Source organism: Jatropha curcas, chromosome 4 (genome assembly GCF_041381405.1).
Source record: "Jatropha curcas cultivar XTBG-Jc1 chromosome 4, XTBG_Jcur_1.0, whole genome shotgun sequence".
Classification (NCBI taxonomy): Eukaryota; Viridiplantae; Streptophyta; class Magnoliopsida; order Malpighiales; family Euphorbiaceae; genus Jatropha; species Jatropha curcas.
In genome coordinates, this window is record NC_143154.1 from 26,121,606 (window position 1) to 26,144,808 (window position 23,203).

At 28.3% G+C, this 23,203-nt stretch overlaps 1 protein-coding gene and 1 long non-coding RNA gene across 2 annotated transcripts; one reads left to right on the forward strand and one right to left on the reverse strand.

The window, feature by feature from the left end:
* Positions 1–4,090: 4,090 nt before the first annotated feature.
* LOC105638787 (uncharacterized) lies at positions 4,091–4,969 on the forward strand. Its single transcript, XM_037635836.2, has one exon. The coding sequence runs from the start codon at positions 4,213–4,215 to the stop codon at positions 4,732–4,734; it is 522 nt and encodes a 173-aa protein (XP_037491764.2). The 5' UTR covers positions 4,091–4,212; the 3' UTR covers positions 4,735–4,969.
* Positions 4,970–9,536: 4,567 nt separating this feature from the next.
* Positions 9,537–12,186, reverse strand: LOC149497079 (uncharacterized). The gene is made up of 2 exons (XR_016320681.1): positions 11,608–12,186; positions 9,537–9,834 (listed from the first exon to the last, which is right to left on the reverse strand). It is a non-coding gene; the product is annotated as an uncharacterized LOC149497079 (long non-coding RNA).
* Between the last annotated feature and the right edge of the window lie 11,017 nt (positions 12,187–23,203).

Here is a 23,203-nt window from a genome sequence, read left to right on the forward strand (position 1 = left end):
TGAACAAACCATTAATTTCCCTCCATTGAACTGATTTAGGAACACATTGACTGAATTAGTAATATTTAGAACAGATGAATATATAATTTATTTCTAAGCTTGCTGGTTTAGAATTTATTTGCAAAAGCATATTTGATTCCACAGAATTATCAAGCATGTCAAGCTAGACTTTGTAAATAAATTCCTTATAAATTGTAAAGAACTCATTAACCCAAACAAACTCCTTATATCTACCTTTGTTGGCGCATTCAGCCTTGACAATGCTTTCTTGCTTGAATCCCTTTGTTAGTTCAATGGTCTTGAATTTTCATGTAAATTAGTGACTCTTTACATATTCTTTTGCTGGTTTCAAGGTCTTCATGTTTAAATTTATGAATTTATCAAGCTTTGAATATATGGCAATGTTGATTGGTGAACATAGGCAATTAAAAAATATGACACAATTATGTTATGGAATTTTTTTTTTCTTTGAACAGGAAAAAAAAAATATGCACGTATGTTATGGAAAATATTGATATGCATCTTTCAAATATTCCAAATTCCACATTAAACTATAAACATGACAAGTGTGTAGTTTGCGATACGGCATTTGTATTCGTTGTAAAATAACAGAACACCAATAAATTCGTGTAATGACGTCTAAGACATTATCTAAATGTCAGTGCATTATTAATTGTTTGTAATTTTGCATTTGGTAACTAATCTACATGAAGTAGGGAATGTTTTAGAAAATGCCAAAACAAGAAGCATAAGTAAACTATGTATTCATGATATCGTACGGTTTGTTACCGATATGTCTTTTAATTTTTCGTGAAATGCACCCATGGTAAGTTTTAGTATCTCCTTATCGTCAAAGCGTTGTTCTCATATCGTTGGCGCAATCACACTCCACCTAAATGAAGCCGAGCATAATAGGGAAGAGGCAGCTTGTTGGATTTTGTCTAGTATTGCTGTTATTATGGTGTTTGTATATCTGGTCTGATGAGACTTAAGCAGGCAAAGAAAGATTGCTTTATATCACTAATTTTTAAACTCAAGAGTGGTGTCCGTCGCAGTTTCTAGCCTTATTGATGTTTTGCATTATTTCTTTTGTAAATAACATATCTTGAAGCATTATTTAGTTTGCAAATTTCCTGTGTCAGTATTTGCATTTTATTCTTGTTAGGCTGGCAGATCCTTCTACCATTGGATCGTGGTTTCATTTTCTTCAGGAAAATGTGAAAGCATATCATCAATTTTCTTTATTGATATAGCATAATTTAGTCTGTCACTTGTGCCATATCGTAATCATAATCCTAGAGTCCTTTTCCATACTTGCAAAAATGGATAGTCTGGTTTTATAGGTAGACTTATTTGCGAAAACATAAAATCAAATCCTATATCAACAATCAGTCTCTTTGTTGTTTTACTATGCTCATTGAAATGCATGTTATTACAGAGCAAATTTCTCATGCATCTATGTTTAGATTATCCATATATATTGGAATGTTAAGAGCAGATAAGAACCCCAAATAGTGGGTTTGGCTGGTTTTATGCAAGTTGTGTGCATCTTGCTAATATTCATTCTTCAAGCTTGGAAAGGTGCCTTCTCATCAGTTACTACTCATTTCGCTCTTGATAATCAAGCAGTTTTGGCAGCCACAACAAGTGTTACTAGTGTCATAGCTAGAAGGATGTTAGCAATGGGAGTTTTTCTTGTAAAAGGGAAATCAATTTTATAGAGAACTGTTAATTGCCATTATTTTGAATGATGGGATCAATTGATCATACCTCAAAAAAATTTATTCCAAACTTGTAAAAGTAATTGATTATAATTATGATGTAAGAGAGGTGATTATCTTAATTGCTTGAAGGTCTAGATGAAATTCTTGGATATTTTATGCTCCCATAACATTGATTACATTCATTTTGATGCTCTGCAAGCATTTAAGTGAAAAATTGCGGAAATATAATTTTATGATTTTCTGAATCTCATGCATGTCAATTAAGCATCCAGGAAAATCTATGCATGCATGCCCTGTGCATTATGAACATTGTAGGCTAAGCATTATGACTATTGTCCATGCAGGTCAAGTCTTTTCGATTAGAATATACCATTGCCAGCAAGTGAAGATGTGCTGGTAGAGCTAAAGTTCTTGATAACATTTGGTAACTGGCTGTGTTTACTGATATGCTAATTATCATTGTGCAGTGTTTGGAATATGGACACATGAACAATTTAGAATTAGATAATTGACAGTCATTTTTCCTCACTGCCTCTTTTACCTATTGCCGGTGAACAATTGATACTGATGGTGAGCATTCTGGTGCTTTTCAGTAGTTCTCGCCGACGGCCTGCGATGCCTTTTGTTGGCTGCTGATGTTTGGAGATGCTTATGGACATACATAAAATGTATGTCCTATTCTTACTGTTTGCTACATCAAGTGATTGATTTTGATATCTAATTTGTGGTTAAGATATAAACTGTGAATTTTTCAAGCCTTAGTGACACAGTAATTATTACTAAATATGTTTTATATTAGTAAATATTACTGTTGTCAATGACACTTTTGCTGTGTTTTGCCCCAACCTGTAAGTGATTGCAAGAGTCCTAAACAAAAGCAGGACAATTGCCAATCATCATTTGATTAATTATTGTTAGAAATCCCTATACAGAGCTTTGAAGATTTGAATTACAAATCCACTCTTCATATCTGAGCAAGATGTACTTGGATCACAAAAATTGGTCACACTGATAAAAAGCCTAATGGAAAGTTTTAGACGTTGATATCTGTAATATCTGCTTACACGCTTTATTTTGGCAGGACAACATTTGTGATAACCACTAATTTAATTGAATATCTTAACTTTAACTGCCTACATTTATATCAGGATTTTCTGACAATCTGAGTTGGATATCCATTTTTAATGTAATTAAACTTCATTATAAGAAAGGTGAAATGTATAAATTAACTTAGGTAAGTTTATAAGTTAGTTAATTTATTTTTGAATTATTAAATTGTAACTTAAAAAATCGTACTTATTAAACATTTATATAGTGGTTAAGGAATGTAAAAATCGTTATTCATTAATTTATGTAAAAAAGAAAAATCCATAAAGATCATACACTAAATGTGTATCTGAAAATTGAAAAATGTGAAATTTATATAGGTGCAATGTTATAAATTAAAAGAATTTAATAGACATAATTTATGAATCAAAAAGTATGAAACGTCAATTTAAATGATGGGAGTGTTGTTAGATTTTTCTATAATGCTTATCGGAAAATTGAAAAACATTATATGTATTTAATAAACTTAATTCTATAAGTTAAAGTATTTAATATACACAATTTGATAGAGTGTAGACGTTAATTTATATATTAAGCTTCACCTCCTCTAGCGTAAAAAAACAATTACTTTAATAAAGTAATGTATTTTCAGTATTTATTTTGCCCTCCTAACCCTAAAATTTTTAGGTTCCTCTTAGTTTTGGCAAAGTGATATATAAAAAAAAAAAAAGCAACATAAAATACAAGAAATTTTATATTAATTGTTACGCCATACATATACTTACCAACCAGCTATGCGTTGGATTATTTAATTTGTCTAAATTAAATTTAAATTGCATTTGTCTAAAATCTCCTTTGTCAAAACTTAAATTAAAGGAAAAAAAAATAAAAACAAACAAAACATTTTCGTCCTTGTCCTTTTAATCTTTTCTGTTGCTATTACCCTAAAATAAAGCAAAAAGCATTTAATAGAAAGAAAATCCAAAAGTAGTAGAAAATTCAAACCCAATCTCCTAAATTGAACAAGTGGGCCCCATAAGTTTTTGGCCACATCTTGACGTGGCATACATGGATGGCCACGTGTATCTCATACCACATAAAGAAATAGAAACGCACTCCATCTCGGGCCTTTTCTTTATCTCATGATATATATTTGAGAAATCAAATTCTAAATATATCGAGATTCCCTCTTTCCATTGATCACTTTTCTTCGTCACCATTTTCTCGAGACAATATCAAACGAGTAAATAAAACCCTAAAAGCTGAAAAACTTGAAACAGGAAAAAGAGAGTTAAAAGCTAAAAAAAATCCATTTCTCTCCTCCAAACAAACCCTAAACCCCTATTTAAGACACCCACACACTGTCTCTCTGTATCACACATCACTTCTTGTAAATCTCCATCTCTCATCTCTCTCACTCTCTCTCTATCTCTCTGCGAGAATGAAGAGGGCCAAAGTGACCGCAGTTTATGATGATGGGAGAAGAAGAAAGAGAAGCAAAGAAGAGAATGAATACAATGCGAGAACAGCAAGAATTAATGCAAGAGCTCGAAAATATGTCTTCAGAGGATCAAGGATGAATCCTACATACGATCCTCAAATGGAGATTAAACAGCAAGAAGATGAAGTGACCATTCTCGAGGTTAACAGTATCCGCAGCTATAAGACTGATGCTGTTTCTGTTTCTTCAAAGCCTAAGAATATTTTCCCGCGTGAAACTGGAAGTCTATTCAAAGAAGCTATTGAAGCGGAGGCGAAAATGATAATGAGTGAATCGTTTATGGAGCATTGGAGCTACGAGGAAGAATGGATGTGGTCGGAGAGTGCAGTGGGGCTGGCCGCTGCGGTGGGGAAGGATTGCTGGCCTTACTGGGAGAAGGAGCTGATTAATGATGCTGGTGTTAATACTATCAATCATGATGATGAAGCATGGGATAATATCTGGAATTTGAAAGGCATCTAAGTATCTAAATTCCGAAGTATTTGAGGATACCCGTGGAATCGAAAACAATAATAATAATAATAATAATATATGAATGGGAGAATTATTTTCTTTTGAGAGAAAAAAATGTATGTGAGAATTATAGATATACAACAGAGAATGAAGAAGCTGAGGCTGAGGCTGCTCATTCATTCAATGTTTTATGTTTAAACAGCTTATATGAGAGCTTGCAAACTAATAATTTCTCTGTTTTATATATTCTTTATGCATCTTGAAGAAGAAAAACTAGTTAAAGTGGTGTTCTCAAGGGACAAAGAATGGCAGCTATGGAACCCCAAGTCCAATGAGCTCCCCTATAATTTCAAAATGATCCCCAAAATTGATATTTGCCATCACTTTTTTATTTTATTTTATATGGTATATATGAAAATTTTATGTAATTAATTTATTCAAAAATAATGAGAAAATAATCATCCCTGACTATTGAAATTTATATATTAATTTTATTTTACTATATATTATTGACTTTTATTAATTAAATTAATTTTTTATCAATATAAAATCTCAATAAATAACATATTCTAAGTGTTTTTTTTTTAGGAAATGAAATAATTTCTATTTAAATTATAAAGTTGCATGACCTAGATTAAATTTGTAAATTTCTTGATATGGAAATTATTGATAGATATGACTCTTTTAACATTGGGAGAATGGGAAGTTATTAAATATAGTTCCGTCTTCAAATAGTATATGCACTTAATGGTCTGCTATTTAGATTTTCATAAGATAATTATTAATTATAAACATATGTCCTAATGGATCTATAAATATTTTGTAATTTTTTTATAATAATAAAATGATTATGTGTGTGTAAGGGTGGCCATATTACGGTTTCGGGAATCAGAACCATCGGTTCGAATCGGTCCCCAACTATAACCGAAACCGGTGGGAATCGAAATCAGTCTGAACCGGAACCGGAACCGGAACCGAAGATTTCTGGTTCGGTTCCGATTCTAGATTTATGGAACCGCAAATCAGCGGTTCCACAAAACCGGTTGGAATCGGATTGGAACCGCCGGTTCTCTGGCTGGTTCGAACCGCCGGTTCTAGCCAGAAACTGTTAGTTTTGTGTTTTTTTTAAAAAAATTTTATTATGAAATCTCTTAATTACCCCTCCCAACAGCCATAAACGGCTATATAACGGCTAGTTTCAAGGGTATTTTTGAAAAAATAATTTTTTGGATTTATTATAAATACCTCATTTCATTTACAAATTCATCACAAAAAAATCTCTACTCTCTCTACTTACTCTTTCTACAATATACTACACTCTACTACACTCTACTCTATATTATTCTTCTCTACTCTACAATCTCTCTTATTAAGTTATTATTCTCTCTAATTTTTTTTATTCAATTTTCCAAATTATATCTTATTATCATATAATGGCAAGGGGAGGAAATTCAAATTCGGGTAAGAGCAAGGGAAAGATTGGAGAAACACAATATTCATCTATCCCTACAAACGACATCTTTGATTTCACTCCCAACCAATTTAATTTTGAGGGATATCCAAATGAAAATTTAGAAATTCCAACTAAAGAATCTGAATTTAATAATGAGCAATTACAAGAAGAGGAAGAGCAAGAGCAAGAGCAAGAGCAACGAGCACAAATTGTTGGAAGAACAAGACAAAGTTCTAACATATTCGCCATTCATTTCACGAAAAAATTCAAAGGTGAGAAAATGTACGATGTAATTTGCAATTATTGTGGAAAATCTTATAAATTTAAACAAGCGGGCTGCTATGGATCATTTTGGAAGCATTTGGAGACAAAATATCCAACAAAAATAGCAGTTGATCGGTCTCAAACACAAATTTTCGGGTACGCATCTTCTAACTTTTCTTTATTTCAATATTCTGAAAAAATACAAAAAGAAGAATTAGCAAAAATGATTTCTATGGAACATTTATCTTTTAGTTTTGGTGAAAAAGTAGATTTTAATAATTATTGTCAAAAAGTTTTAAATCCTTCTGCTAAAAGAGTGCCAAGAAATACTGTAAAATGAACTATTATTTCTTTATATAATAAAGGAAAAAAAGAGTTAGAGCTTTTATTTTCTCAAATGAAAATTCCTATTTCAATTTGTTGTGATATTTGGAGTGATCATTGGCAAATGCATTCTTATATGGGCATTACACGTCATTGGATTGATAATGATTGGAAAATTCAAAAAAGAATTATTGCATTTCGTGTTTTTGATGATAAACATACTGTAAATAATATTTATAGAATAATTGTTTCAATTTTAGATGAATACAAGTTGACAAAAAAAAATTTTTCAATTTCATTTGATAATGCTTCTGCTAATACTAAATCAATTATTGAACTTAAAAATATTTGTGAACCAAATATTGGTGGAAAATTTTTTCATATAAGATGTGCATGCTATGTTTTAAATTTATGTATACAAGATAGTTTAAAAATTCTTGAATCTTTTATTTCTCCAATTAAAAAAGCTATTTCATATTTATAGGGACATCCCCAAGTGATGAAAAGTTGGGCTAAATTTTGTAAGGAAAATAATAAAAGACCAAAACGTTTTCCAAGGGATGTCCCAACTCGTTGGAATTCAACATATGAATTACTAAACAAGTCTTTTTCTTATAAAGAATTATTATGCTTTTTTGTTACTAATAATATTTAAGATATTAATTTATATCCACAAAATTAGGATATTTGTGCAAAAATTTTAGATATTTTAAAAATTTTTAATGATGCTACCTATAAATTTAGTGGGATTTATTATCCCACATCTCATTTATTTTTACCTATGTGTATTAATATTATTAGTGCACTCCAAGAATTTGAAAATGATTGTATATTAAAAGATTGTATTTTTTCAATGAAAAAAAAATGATTATCTTATTTTAAAAATATATTTTATCTTGTTGCTATTGTATTTGATCCTAGATGTAGAATTGATGTTTTATCTGAATATTTGACTATTTATTATGAAGTATTAAATCTTAATATAGAAGATAGTGTTAATATAAATGTAGTATTGCATGAAGTAAGACAAAATATTATGCAATTATATAATGAATTTGTTCAATTTTCTAGTTCATCTACTTCTAATTCTTCTCAATCTAATATTCAACAATTTCCAACACAAAGGGTAAGTAGTGTTGGTATTGTTCAACAGGTTTTACTACAAAGACAAAAAAGACCAAGAGAATCCAGTTCTTTTTCTGAATTTGATAATTATCCAACCACTTCTTTTGAGTTTGGTGATGATTATGCAGATACTAATTTTCTAATTTTAGGGTGGAGTCGTCACGCCAATACTTTTCCAATACTTTCTTTAATTGCAAAACAAGTTTTAGCAGCTCCAGTCTCCACTTTGCGGTTGAACAAGCTTTTAGTCAATGAGGAAATATACTTGATGAAACACGATCTCATATGACACCCGATTCATTAAAAGCAAAATCATGCGTGGATGATTAGAGCAAGGCCGAACTAAGAGCACAAGAAAATTTGAAAGAAAATGAAGATTTATATGATTTATACGATGGATCCTCAACGGGAACATCAACTGGTGGTGCAAATAGCGACTAAGGTAAAAGGGGTGAAATTGATATAAGGTAAGTAAGAATTATGTGGGTTTTGATTCCTTTAAACCCCAAAAGGATACATAGGCAACTTTTTTTTTTTTTTCAAAAAAAAATTAAGTTCAAGCCCTTTTTTTTTTAATTATGTTAAAACTTTTTTAAACAAAAAATAAATTCAGTTGAATAACTTTTTTAAAAAAAAATAATTAAGTTCAAGTCTTTAAAAAAATAAATTTAATTGAAGCATTTTTTAATTTTTTAGATGTATTTTTTTTACAAATAACTTTCACAAATTTATTAAAATTTGAAAACCGATCTTCAAAATTTAAAATTTAAAATTATGCGATTTGCCAGAAAATCGGTCGGAAAATCGATCGGAACTGTTGATTTTGACATTGTACTGGAACCAGAATCGTTCAGTTCCAAACCGAAACCGGAACCGAAAATTTTCGGTTCGGTTCCGGTTCCAGTTTTTGTGGAACCGGAAACGCCGGCCACCCCTATGTGTGTGTGTGTTTGTATATATATATATATATATATATATATATATACACTTAAAATTAATGATGATGATTGTAGCAAGCAAATTATTGAACTTATATGACATATGTTTTTTTGTTTGGAATGAAAAAAAAAAAGTCGATTCTAAGAATTCAATCCTAGAGAATTGAAGATAACTACACCGAATACACCGAATCCATAAAAATAAGTGAAATTTTCAAATGAATTTCACAAAACTAAGTCATCCAATTTTTATGACAAAATTATCCTTCTCCTTCTTCAAAGTCATTTTTTCAATTTTTTACTTATTTAACTTATATATTTTACCAAACTTATCCAAAACCATTTGAAAGATTTGCTTTTAGAAAAATATGCTTATTATTGTGTTATTTATTTTAATATTTTTCATCTTTTATTTTAATCTTTTTTGTATTTTTTTTTATTATTGTGGACAGAGATTCAAGTTAAATATATATTAGGATATAATAGTGCTTTTGATCTAATTGAAGAGATATAATTATTAGGATATATGAAAATCAATAAATGAAAAAGATATCTTATTCCATTTATTAATTGTCACGACCCGAATCCATGGGCCGGACCGGCACTAGGGCCCAGGTAAGCTTAAGGCCCCCGAGGCCCGTAGTAAGCCTGAAACACTAAAAATTTACTATCTCAATATAATTTTTTTAACATTCAGCCCATACTGATTGAAAAATAAACCGCAAGATTCTATTAAACCTCGGCCCAAATTTAAAACATCTTAAACATTTACAAATTACCCTGCTTACAATACAATATTTATAATATATGCTCACAGAATGATTTCATCTATAATAATATACGACTAAAAATATACAAATCCTATAACTGCGGAGTTCACTAACAAATGAATACAGATAAGTCTTCGGACATTTATCTATTTAATAGATCGATACTAAAATTAGAGAACTCTTTTCTAACAGTGAAAGAGTAGAGTTATAGCTGGGACTTAGAAAGAGCTACTTCCTGAAAGATTTAAACAAAAGAGATGTGAGTTTGTTAAAGAATAATAATTATTGCACAACACACGCATTCACACAAATGTATAAATATATCAATCTAGTCATCCGACTAGTTATATGTTCACACAGCCAGTCACACAATTGGCATATCACCAGCACTCACAATTATTAACATCTTCATATAATCACATCACGTGGAAATTGGTCAGTGGAGTCACCGAAACCCCCGATGAGCCGTCCTCCCACATGGCTCATCCTCTCACGTGTGCACCAGGGAGCCGATCCCCCATACTGGCCGACCGGTCTAATCCTCACTTGACCAGCCCTCTCATTGTTTTTCTATCCTCTCTTTTCTTTTTCATACCAACAGGAGGCAACCCGGTGGTCTCCATCCAATCTAGATCATCAAGCGCTCACAACAGGAGGCCACCCTGCGGGCAGCGATCAAATCTAGACTGTCCGGTGCGCAACGACGAGAAGCCAACCTGTGGTTAACGGTAACGGTAACGGTAGGTGCACACGGGGGCGCCGATCTCCCATTTACCCGGCTAACTGTAATGGATCCATGTAACGGTAACGGTATATATAACGGTAACGGTAATCAGGATCCACATAACGGTAACGGTCTCACAAACCCATGGTGACCCACTTCATCCCAATTCCACACAAACAAAGCATAGCATTATCACAACACAATTAATCAAACATCCAAAATCAATGCAAATAAATAAATAAATAAATAAATAAATAGTATTAACAATAAACAACAATAATAAAATAAATAGCAATATTAACAATAATAATGAAAATAAATAAATAAATATGTAAATAATTAAATGAATAATAAAGATAATAAATAATCAAAGCACTATATTTATTATGTACCAATTTATAGAACTGATCTAAATAAACTTATTAATTATGTTGTTAATTAAAATTTAGTCTAATTTCTATCAAAATTTCGGCAGCACCTTCCCTAAAAATTGGACTATCTACCTGCTCAAATATCACAATATCATTATCTCTTTCTCAATCAATGCACACAGCCCATCCATCGGGCAATCAATCAATTTAAAATCCCATCCTCCTTCCATAACAACAATATCCACACTCAACTAACAATTTACAAACTAATTCTAATAATATCCATATAAGATCATTTATTAATTAAATTATTAGCTTTACGGTAACTAATTTGTTAAACAGCTAAAACATATTTTAGCCATAACTAATTATAACTACTACCTATTAAAATTTGATTTTTATATCGATATCGAAAATGACTAGGCCTCCCAAGTCTTAATTTATCAAATTTTGATTCTAGCCGTTAACCAACTAAAATTCGCCTTACTTCTCTTATGCACAATCGGCTAGTTTTGATCTAATGGTTATCTAATTAACTAATTAACTAATTCTAATTTATTCTTTCTCCTCAAATCACCTAGTCATAATAATAATCATGTAATTTATTTGACAATGTTCTAAACTAATTTACAATTAGTTTATTCTAAAGTCCTAAACCAGTTAACAAATCATGTTCGCTATCCAAATACGCACACTAATCAATCTAATTTATTTACAAAGGACTATAAATGTTCATATATATATATATATATATATATATATATATATATATATATATATATTTTTATTTAGTTAATTCAATAAGTTAATTTCTTGTTATTCAATTTAGTCTATTTAATAACTCGATTAAATTCATTAGTCAATTAATTCTTTTTATATATATAAAAATTAAGAATTGAGTCTTAGAACATACCCATTGGGAATCGGGCGACGATTCCATGATCAGCGCGAAGAGAAGAGGATTCTGTCTCTCGGGGCCTCGCCGGAGTGCCGCCGGCCGGTCACCGGACCGCCGCCGCCGACCGCCGTGCACGGTGGCCGGAAATTCAAATCATCACGAAAATTAATAAACAATATATCATTTTATTCGTTTCGATGAGAAGATCATTAATATGTATTCAAATCAAGGTGGGTACGAACTATTTGGCCGAAAATTGATCGGAAAGGTTCGGTGATACCCATTTTGGGTTTTCCGATTCCGGCCATTACAGTCGACGAGGAGGCCATCAAATGAAAGAGGAAGAAGAGAGGAGTCATTTGGTACTCACCTTGAGCCCTAGGCTTGCCTGAAACGGCGTGAATCGCCGGAAAAAGGGTGTCCAAAACTTCAGGTTCTTCCCCTTCAAAATAGACACAATTTCAATTCAAATCTACGCTATAATCTTCTTCCTCGCGTTGAGTAGATGTTTTTAGAGTATTCATTTGCCGAATTTGGTGGCCGGAGGAAGGAGATCGAAGAAGAGGGAGGAGGAGGAGGAGGAGGTGGTCACGCTACTGCAGAAGGAGAAGGAAGAAAAGAAAAGAAAAAGAAAAGAAAGGAAATGGACCGGTCCGGTTCGATTCAAACCGGTTCGGTCCGATTCAGTGATTTGGTCTCATTTCGTTTGGTTTTTGAGTTTTTCGCTCGATTTTTCGATTATTCGTGTGGTTTCGACATAGTTAATTGATTTTTAGGTCCGGTTTAATTTATCTAATTATTTAGTTGGATCATAAAACATCACTTCAATTTACTTTCTAATAGTACAATAAATAATGATAATAATAAATTAATTTAGGATAATTAGTTTATATCGTAGAATTCCCTTTTATTTCATCAAAATTTCCGGACAGTCTGTTATTGGGCTTGGGCCCAATTCAAATTCAGGTTCAAGTTAAACTTGCTCGGTCTTAACAACCCATACTATCCAAAAATTCGGGTTTTTGATTTAATAAAAATTCTAAAGTTTTGAAAATAAAAATTCAGGTTGTTTCATTAATAGTGCCAGTATTTAGTAGTTTCCTTCAAAAAAAAAAAAAAAAGGTGTAGGAGAATTTTACATCACAATTGGCAGATTCTAAGACAACTCTCCACAATAATAAACAATGCATTGGATATGCTCATTGGTCGGGCCCATTTCAAGCCAAATTGACGGTGCCCCCAATTTTCCTTTTTGCTTCTTTTTGGGCTTTTAGCCTAGCAACTTATATTGTGATCAGAACCGGCCTAGGCCTGTCTCCTTCTTCTTCTTCCTCTTTTTGCTCTTCTTCATAAGGATGCTTAAAACTTTTTTTTCCTTTTATTGAAAAACTTGATAATTCATTAATAAACAATATCTTGAGTACATCATAACATTTTTATAGAAATAAAAAATATAAACGTAAAAAATTAAATTTTCTGTTTGGACATAATTTTGGTAGAAGAGATTAATCTTTCGAATAAAAATTAATTTATTTTCAAATAGGATGATAAACGAAATTTTCTACAATATTGTTTAGACTTTATTCCTTTGAAAACTTACTATAATCGATACTCGCATAAGAATTTAATAAATCAAACTTTAATAAAAAAAGAAGTCGTACTACCAGACTCCACTACTACAACAAACTTACCCAAATTTGAAGATTTAAAGTTTCCAACCACAAGCAACTAAAATTCTATCTTGTATTTCGATTTGCCAATAAATAATAAATAAAAAATTCGCATAAAAACTTATTAATAAAATAGGACAGTTGTATAAAAAGAGAGAAATTAATAAATGAAACACACAACTCCATTAAGAGACTACAAAAACACTCGAGATTTATTAACAATTATAAATCTATGAGGGTAAATTAAAATTTTATTCCTAACAATACAAGTTTAGAAATTATTAAAAATAAAATAAAAAATATGGGAAGGAATGCAAAGAAAGCATTGTTAACCAAAGAAGACGGTCGGTGGTGGTTCAAAAATAAAATCTAAAAAATTACCAAAGGAGTAAGAGAGAAGTAGAAAGATGGCTATGTTTTGAAGACCCGTCTTTTATTATTATTGCTATTATTATTTATCTATATTCTTAAATCTTTTTTCAGTATAAGACTAATTTCGTTTCAAAGTTTATATCTCTTTTTATAAAATTTTTGATTTTATAGAAGTCATTTAATAAATTTGAGTGTACCGTATCAATTGAGCCCTTCTTTATGCATAAAAGTTTCACTACTTACATCAATTCAATTCTTCATTTCAAGGATTTATTTTTTTTTTCTAAAAAAAATATTAGACAGTTTTCAATTATCTTTTTCTTTATTATCTTATTTTTCTTGGTATATCTCTTATCCTTTTTGTATCTTAGACTCTTATGGTGTATTTGTTTGGGCTTAGTACAGCTTATTAAATCACATCTTATTTATTAAGATAAAAAAAAAGAAAAAAAAAATTGTTTGTTCTATCTTTTTATATAAGCTTCTTATTTGAATATTAAAGCAAAAAAACAAGTTCTTTCAATAAATTAATTTTTGACTGTGTTCGGCAGTAGCGTTTAGAGTAGCATTTAGTATTTCACTTTTTTTACTAATTTTTTTTTACAACTTTATCTTTATCCTAAATTAATATAAAATTCTTCTGTTACCATATTATGTATTTTATTATCTTTATATTTGGCTTATTTATATCTGATAGTAAAAGACAAAAAATATTATTTATATATTTATATTTGAACTCAAACAAATATTAAAAATAAAAAATATTGATCCCCTAAAGTATTAAAAATTTTCCATTTTATTTATAAAATAATGAACTTTTCAATTTTGACTACCTTAAATTTTGTAATTTTAGGTATAGTGAATTTTTAATTGAAAATTTTAGGTCAATATTTCAATATCATTTTTTGTCATTTTAAATTTATTGTCAATCAAATAATTGTTTTTATCGAATACTTTCGCTTTCAACCACTATTTAAACAGCTAATAGCTAGCCGCTGAAATTTATCAGCTAACAACTATTAAAACAGCTAAGAGCTACTAAAATAGCTCGTGTTGCCGAACATACCCTTTTTAGTTAATTTGGTCATATGCTCAACTTTTTTGACCAAAAGACGGAAACATCCTTATATAATATTAAAGATTATAAAATTATTTTTTTCAACGTTTTAATGAAAAAAAAAAAAGCCAGAACGGGTTCTAAGTACATTTTTTATTTAGATGGAAAACAATGGGTAAAATTACAATCAAAGCAAAGTTCATATGTCTAATTAGTGACATTGAAGAATTCCATTACATTGTAAAAATTGTTTTTTTCTTAAAAAAAGAAATAATTCCCTTTTATTGATTATGATTTTATGAATTGATTTTTTAGACTAAATCATAAAATTTTTTACTCATAAACCCCTTAGCTCCGACATGAATAAGGACCAAATTTAAAAAAAGAAAAATTATTGCTGATTAGCAATACGATCTTATTGCCATAGATGATTTTGGTTGTGATTTTAGCTTTTTTTTTTTTTTTTTTTTTTTTTAGTTACCAAGTATTTTTTACACGTTTAAGGTTAGATAAAAGAAAAGCAATAATGTTTAAAATCTTTTTTTTGAGTATTAAAAAAAGGAAATCAAATCTGAATCTATTATCAGACCGTATATATATTTATTACTAGACTATGCTTTAGTATGCAATGGTAAAACCTCTTTTAAATGCTTGTAATTTAAAATTTGATAATGACATGGTAAATTACTTCTTAACATTAATAACTTCATCTGGATAGTCAACAAATAAGGCCACAGTATTTCTTAATTAACTATTAAGTGAAACCTAAACAACCATTAAAAAAAAGTTGTATAAGAATCTTTATCTACAATGGCAACAAACTCTCGTTAACTTGTTCTTAAAGTTTAAAAATTAAAAATTAAAAAAAAATATTTTTTTTTTTGGAAGTATTAATTTCTTCAGATGGCAACGTGGAAACGTTTTTATCTTTTCGTTAAAATATAAAACTAATATTAATATTATACGAACATTCTTAAAAGAATATTTAAATAGACATAGGTAAAATTTTAAAATAAATAGTTTGAGTGTCCTTAGATTTCGTGATCTAACAGAGAGATTAGGTTAGAGAATAGAGAGTGAGAGACCAATTAAAGAAAGAAACAAGTTGTAATAATAACAATAAGCAAATAAATAAAACTAAAACCGGAAACCAGTCGTCTGTTTTGGGAAAAACAATTCCTGAAAACCAGGAGCTGAGCTCTATATATTTTTTACACGTGACCATTGCATGTGGGAATTTGACTATTCTCACTTCTCACATGTCTCAACCTAGCTTCCGTCCAAGCGCCGGCATCCAACTCATGTTTTCTTTGCCTTTTTTTTCTTTTCTTTTCTTTGGTTCTTCTACGTGAAACAAGGAAGTCCTATCCTACGTATGTCTTCGTCTTTCTCTTCATCTGTGTACAAAAAAGACAAAAAGACAATTATTTTCATCATACTAAATAATATTATTAAATAAATCATTTTTATTTTTTTAATTTTTTGGGAAGCGAATAAGCCATGTAACACCGTAGTCATATGAGATAACTCTCTTCTTAACTCAATAAATTGTCGGACTCTCACTGTCGATCAAATCACACCGACAAATAAAGAATTTTTATTGTTGTCTTAAAATAAACATTCTATTATTAGGTTTATACAATTGGGTGGTGGAGGAAGTTAGGAGATGATATACTCTTCCAACTGTGTAAAGTTTCACTATGTTAACGCAATAGTGCTAAATTCGGTCCAACCGGTTCAAATGAAAATTGAATGAACTAAAATTGGTCAAATTTAAAATAACTTGAATATAATTCGATTTATAAATTTCTGAATATTTTAAGTTTAAGGATATTATTATTATTATTATGAAAATAACATATACCCATAAATATAATTTCGGTGAGAAAATAAATCGGATAAATATTGTTGTCATGTTTGTTATCTTTGTGTATTTATGTATTTGATGCTTTTTGCCACTATAATAAAATAGTCTTAATGCTTCAATTTTTCACAATCATTTTTCATTTGTAAAGTAGAACTAAATAGTTTGGATAAAATAATATTTTTTCCAACATCAAAGGTGCGAATGTGATACACGACATTTTAAACATAAAATAAACATAATTAGCAGTAATTAATAGTGTGATTAGATTCTGAAAGCAGCTAATCAAAGTGGACGGTGGACCGGGTAATAATTTAATATTAGATCCAACAAGTTACACCTCGTTTGTCTCAATAATAATCTTAAGGGGGATGAACCGAACAACTACCAAAATAAAAAATTGCAAGACTTATTATAAAATTGATTCCAAACTTTGGTCATATAAATAAAAAAAAAAATACAATTATTATTTAATATACACACATGCAATATATAATGAAAAAGAGAATTTTATTATTATTATTTTCCAAGAGAATATTGACATACGAGTAGATTTGGATGGCAATAAGCACTTTCCACAAAGAATAGAAATAAAAAATTGCGATGGGGTCTTCCAAGGATCTAGCGGCTCTAGATTATTTTAAAATTGAGTAATTCATATTATTGAATAACAGCTACAGCTAATTAACAATATTATCCAACAATGTCTTCAATTATTAGTTAGTTAGAAAATAAATTTTATAAAACATATTTTTAAATAATATTAATTGCTTTAAATTTTATTATTATTATAAAAATCCAATTGAAAAATCAGAATTTTAAGGTGGATTACTATTTTTTTTTTGAAAAAATAATATAGTTAAAATTAATAAAATTTATATAAATTGCAACGTACTTTTTCCCCACGTAAAAAAAACAATAAGGAAGAAAGAAGACGACTAGAAGAGGCAACATTGTCGCAAAAGAAACCTCCAAAAGCCAACCGCAAAAATATTGGCGTTCTCCCAGCTGACGCGAAGTTTCGTCCTCAACTGCCTGCCAATTACCACCTGAACTCCCGCTTGAGCTGGGAAAGAGATCTCAATTCTCAAAGTTAAAATTTCTTATTTATTAAATAATATTAATCACAACAACTAAAATTTAACTTCAAATTAATTAAAATCGACTGTATCAATGATTTTTTTGATCAATTTGCACATTGTTCTTAACAAAATCCGTACTCAGTTTATCTCTTCATGTGCAAATCCATAGCGTTAATTTTAATGATTAGCTTATTTGATAATAAAATTTATTTTTAATCATCTCATTTGATTGTGAATTTACTTATGATCAACTTATTGATAATAATTTAATTTGTAGTTTTAAAAAATAATTTTTAAATGCTATAGCTAATAAGACAAGTGTCTCAAATTTCAATTGAAAAAAAAAAAAAAAGAGCTTTCGGGTAAAATGTACATTATTTGTTCGTGATATTTATTTCATTTTATTGTAATTGTGGATGAAAAACAAAAAATGTCACAATTGATGGTATAAATAGTCATGTCACCTTATGTTAGGCAAAGAATAATTCGAAGTTGGAAAAATATTAGATGGTCATTATCATGGGTTGAAATTAATTTTAATTGGGCCACCATGATATACATACTCCCAGGTTTTTATTCTCTTTTATCTTTCATATATCTTTATATGTAATTATTTTTTTATCTCTATTTTTAAATATTTATCACATTTAAAAATATATTTATAATTTAAAAGAGTAATAAAAGTTATTTTTATATTTATCTTTTAAAAAATAATTAAAAAATTCTTAAGATAATTAAACAAAAATTAATAACATTAATTAATAAAAAATAAATTTAACTAGTGAATTATATTTTATCAGTTCTATAAATCTTTTATTATAAAAGAAAAAAAATTGAGATTTACCATTTATGCGAAAAATTTTCATCAATTTAATAACTCAACGGGAGCATTATCTTCTGATGCATAGCGGATTATTACCACGAATTCAACCTCTGAAGAAAAAGAAACAAAAAATATGAGAGACGAAGAATATGTTCGGTAAAATTAGTTATTTTTTATAATTATAGTTAAAATTAGTTGTTTTATAGTTATAGTTATTTTAACAACATTTAACTATTAATTATTTGACTAATTTTTCATAAAATTTAAAAAATAATAAATTAACTTTTTATAAAACGTTATTTTAGCTTTTAAAAACTAATCGAAATGTAATTATTATTATTCTCTTAACCTTTACTATCTAATTAAATTATTATATTATTAAATATTATAAAAAATATTAATATTTAATTAAAATTCTAAATATTACTTAAAAAGTGATGCCGGACATCCCGTGGCCCCTGGTTTTGCAAAGACAGGTTTACAGGCATCCTAAAAACATGGAGCAAATGACGCTTTTCATCAATTTCGAGACACACACACAATGGAGGTTTCCCACGTGCTGCCTCCTCCGCATTTTTCTTTTTAAAGGAAAAATTAATCCAATTTAATTTGATGAAAAATTAATTTGATATTAATCGCATCTACTAAAATTATCTCCAAATAGAAGATTTGAATTATGTTTTTTTTATTTATTTTATGAGAATATTATGATGCATTAATATTGTAATCATTATTAATTATTTAAATATTGTAAATTAGGTAATGAGAAGTCCAAAACAAAGTCGAAATGGGCCCACGATTTGTCCGTGTAAGTGGGCCTCGATCTAGTCGGCATGAGGAATTCTATTTACACAAGGCAAGTATTTCCAAATTTGGACGCCATCGGCTTTTTCCAGTTCTGGAATATAGTCCCCAGATCCATTGGCACAGCCACTTGTTTTTCGAAACACAGGTATAACACTCCCAAAGACGTGGACTTCACATTCATAAATATTTTATTTATTTATTGTTTGTTTGTTTATAAGATTCTCTCTATTTTTAACTTATTTTTAAAATTATTTTTTAAAAAGATAATTTTTTTGAAAAATATTTTAAGTAATTTATTTTCTATTATTTGTTTATAGAATTGAAAATCAACTAAGAAATATTAATCTTTTTAATTAATAAGACGATAAATTTATTAAAAATCATATTTTTAAAAAATATTATTAATATGAGAAGAATAAATATAAATAATAAATTATGATAATCGTTGATAATTAATACTTATGCTAAGAATTCTTTGCCTCATTGATTGGATGTTGATTACAACAGCCCCGTGAATATTGACTGTAATGACCAAAAGATTTTTTTTTTTTTTTTTTTTGTACAATTAGTTTTTAGAGTTAAGAAAATGTTTTCCTTCTCACAAGATGAATTTTCTTTTTCTACAATAACTTTTTTTTAATTAGAAAATATTTTACATTATCTATTACTGTTTTAAGCACCTTCAATATTAAAAAATTTTCAGAAATATTGAAAATATTTTTGACAATAAACATATCTTTAGTAATGAAACAACTTTAATTAGGTTTCATTTAACTAAGTATGACTGAATTTATTTCATACTCCCTCCGTCCCACTTTAATAGCAACATTTCATTTTTTTACAGAGATTAAAAAAATAATTGGTATACGTTAATTTTATAAAATATATGGTAAAATGTTTAAATTGCCCTCTTAAATTTAAAAGCTTCCAATTTAATTTGGCTACAAAACACCTAATAAATGTGGATAAAATTGAAAAAAAAAATTAATGTACACTTAAAATCCTAAATGAGAGGAAAATATTTAAAATTTGAATTTTAAATATTTATCTTTCATCATTTAATAACTCCAGACAACGTGTTGTATCAATGAGATTATCAATGCACATGTTGGACATTTATTTTGTTTTTATCTCATCAATTAACAAATCATATTCTTCCAAATGTCTTGGTAATTTATAAGACATAAATAGTTATATGCCACTTAATTTTCCTTTAACTTGATTTTTTTAAGCTACACTTTGTTATATTTGGAATCAAATGAAATTAAGACATTCAAATTACAACTAAATTTAGTAACGATTAAATAAGTCATTTTGTTATACTTGAAAATTAGTTCCACATATAAAGTTCACTATGCTAATAAGTGCATTAAAGAATAACTAAGTTGTGAAATTCATAAAAAAAATTGTGATTTTTTCTAGAATTTTATATGCATAAATATTGTTAAATTAGATGAATTAAAAATTTAATCATGAATTAGAAAAATAAGAATTATTGTGATAGGAAGTGTATTTTAAACATATATTGGATATTTAACTATTAAACACGAAAATAAGTATTTTATTTGTAGGTAGAGTGGCGAAATGGTGAATAAATAGTAAATAAATAAATAAACAAAAAATTGAAACAGTGACCTAAATATAGTTATTAACCTTATAAGTATTTTTTGCCATTAGGCTAACCTCATTTAAATTTACTTTATACTTTATTAAGTCACATTTAACAATTAAGTTAAATTAAGACATTCATATTAAAATTTAATGAAGTAATGATTAAATAAATCACATTTGAATCAAATTAAATTTAGATAATCTAATCTAAATTATATTAAGTTACACCTGAAATTAAATCAAACTAAATAACCACTAATTATGTGATACTTGAAAGTTATAACTCAAATGACATATAAGCACATATTTTGGCATGGTTATAAGTAAAATCTCATGATCAATCCTTGTATAAATCATTTTGACACTTATTATACATTTTCTTATGATAAGTCTATAGAACGTTCTCTGCATATAAATTTTAATGCATATAGATAAGGGCAATAACTTGAATGGTTAATTTACACTCTATTAAATCATATTTATAAATCAAATTAAATTAAAATATCTAAACTAAAATTAAACGAAGTAACAATTGAGTAGTCACACTTGAATCAAATTAATTAGACAATTTAATTTGAATTAAATTAAGTCACACCTAAAATTAAATTAAAGTGAAATACCCTGATTGAAATTAAATTAAGTAGTGATTGATGAAGTCTCATACTTAGAACTAAGTTAAATTAAGAGAACCAAATTTGAACGAGATTAAGTAACAATTAGTTAAAGTTGCACTTGGTCAAACAATAATTAAATTAAATTTATTCAAGTTAAAAATTTTTTGATTAGGCATGAACAATGGTAGGATCCATACTTTGGTTAAAATTTTTAAATAGAATTTGACTTAAAAAATTTTATTAAAGGGATTCATATGCTAGGATTTTATAACCTCTCAAATAAATTAAAAGTATATTCATGTACAATATTATTGGAATTAGATTGCAATGACCGGTTGAACCAGTTAAACCAAAATCAATTGGTTGTTAGATTCCATTATCAACTTCGACCTACTTTTGAAAAAAAATTTGAATTTTTTTGAGAAAATTAGGTTGAACAGATGATAAAAATGAACAAAACCAGATTTTGCTAATAAAAAAGATTTTCTTTTTTGGAAATTTTGATTTTACTAGAAAATTGGGTTGAAAATTATTTTGTTGGTATACACACATGTAAAAATATTAAAAAATCAAAAATTAAGAATCTGGTTGAACCTATCCAACCCGATCCAACCTTAATCTGGTCATGATATCGGTTTGGTTGTCAAGTCTAATTTATATTAGTTGGGTATTGTTCAATCCTTATAGAGTTCATTTTAGACTTCAAGTTTTTACTATGTACATAAATTATTTTGATTAGCTTGAATCAAATTAACCATGACCAATAAACATGATGTTGTGAAAAACAATTTCTTTAAGTTAAAATTTAATAATAGTCATCATTTTCAACAATATACATAATTAATTATGAGATAAAGTGAAGTAAAATAATTAATTATGAGAATATGTATTTAATGCATATATTTTCCTCCAAAATTAAGTTTATTTCCCACCCATTTATCCATCGAAAACCACTCAAGGTTATATATGTCATTTAAAGTGTCATGATCCAGGATCATTATAAGCCAAATAACACTACTCTTGTTAAATTTGAGAATAATAATGTGTTAATCAAAGAGGAAAACCCTTAAGCAGTCTCGGTGAAAATATAAATTTGATCCCTGAAAAATTACACTTGGTGAGAGGCGGTACACGACCCTTTACTTTACACGACCAATTTGCATTCTAAAGTACAAGAGAGATTTACTTCTTGATTCTGCCAAAAAGAACAAAAATTCAAGAACAATAAATAAGGTTACACGAGCTAAATTGCTTGTTTGATTGTATTTTGATAAAATTATTATTGTTACTTATAAAGTTAACAACCCAAAATTTGTTTCTCTATAACATTTGGTAATGAAAAATTAATTGAAATAGACTTCTATTTTCTAAGAAATTAAATTTAACAAATCATGATAATTTTTTTTAAGGCAATCGCGATATTTATTTTTTAGTAGTCATGTTTTGAGATATTTTTGAACTAGCTTATAGGAATATGCATGCCTCAGAGTTAACTAAATTAGTGTGTTATTAGAAGAAATTAAACTAGAAATTTTATTAAAAGAAAATTATATAAAGATATGGGATATATATAATATATTCTATATTTTTATATAAATAGACTAATAATAAATCACTCGTATAAATAATAAAAAAATATAATATTAATTTAAAAATTAGTACTACCTCTTTTCTATAACACTTATCACATTTAAAAAAATAATTTATTTCA

Coding starts and splice junctions, on each gene's coding strand:
- LOC105638787 (XM_037635836.2), top strand. CDS start 4,213: ATGAAGAGGGCCAAAGTGACCGCAGTTTATGATGATGGGAGAAGAAGA.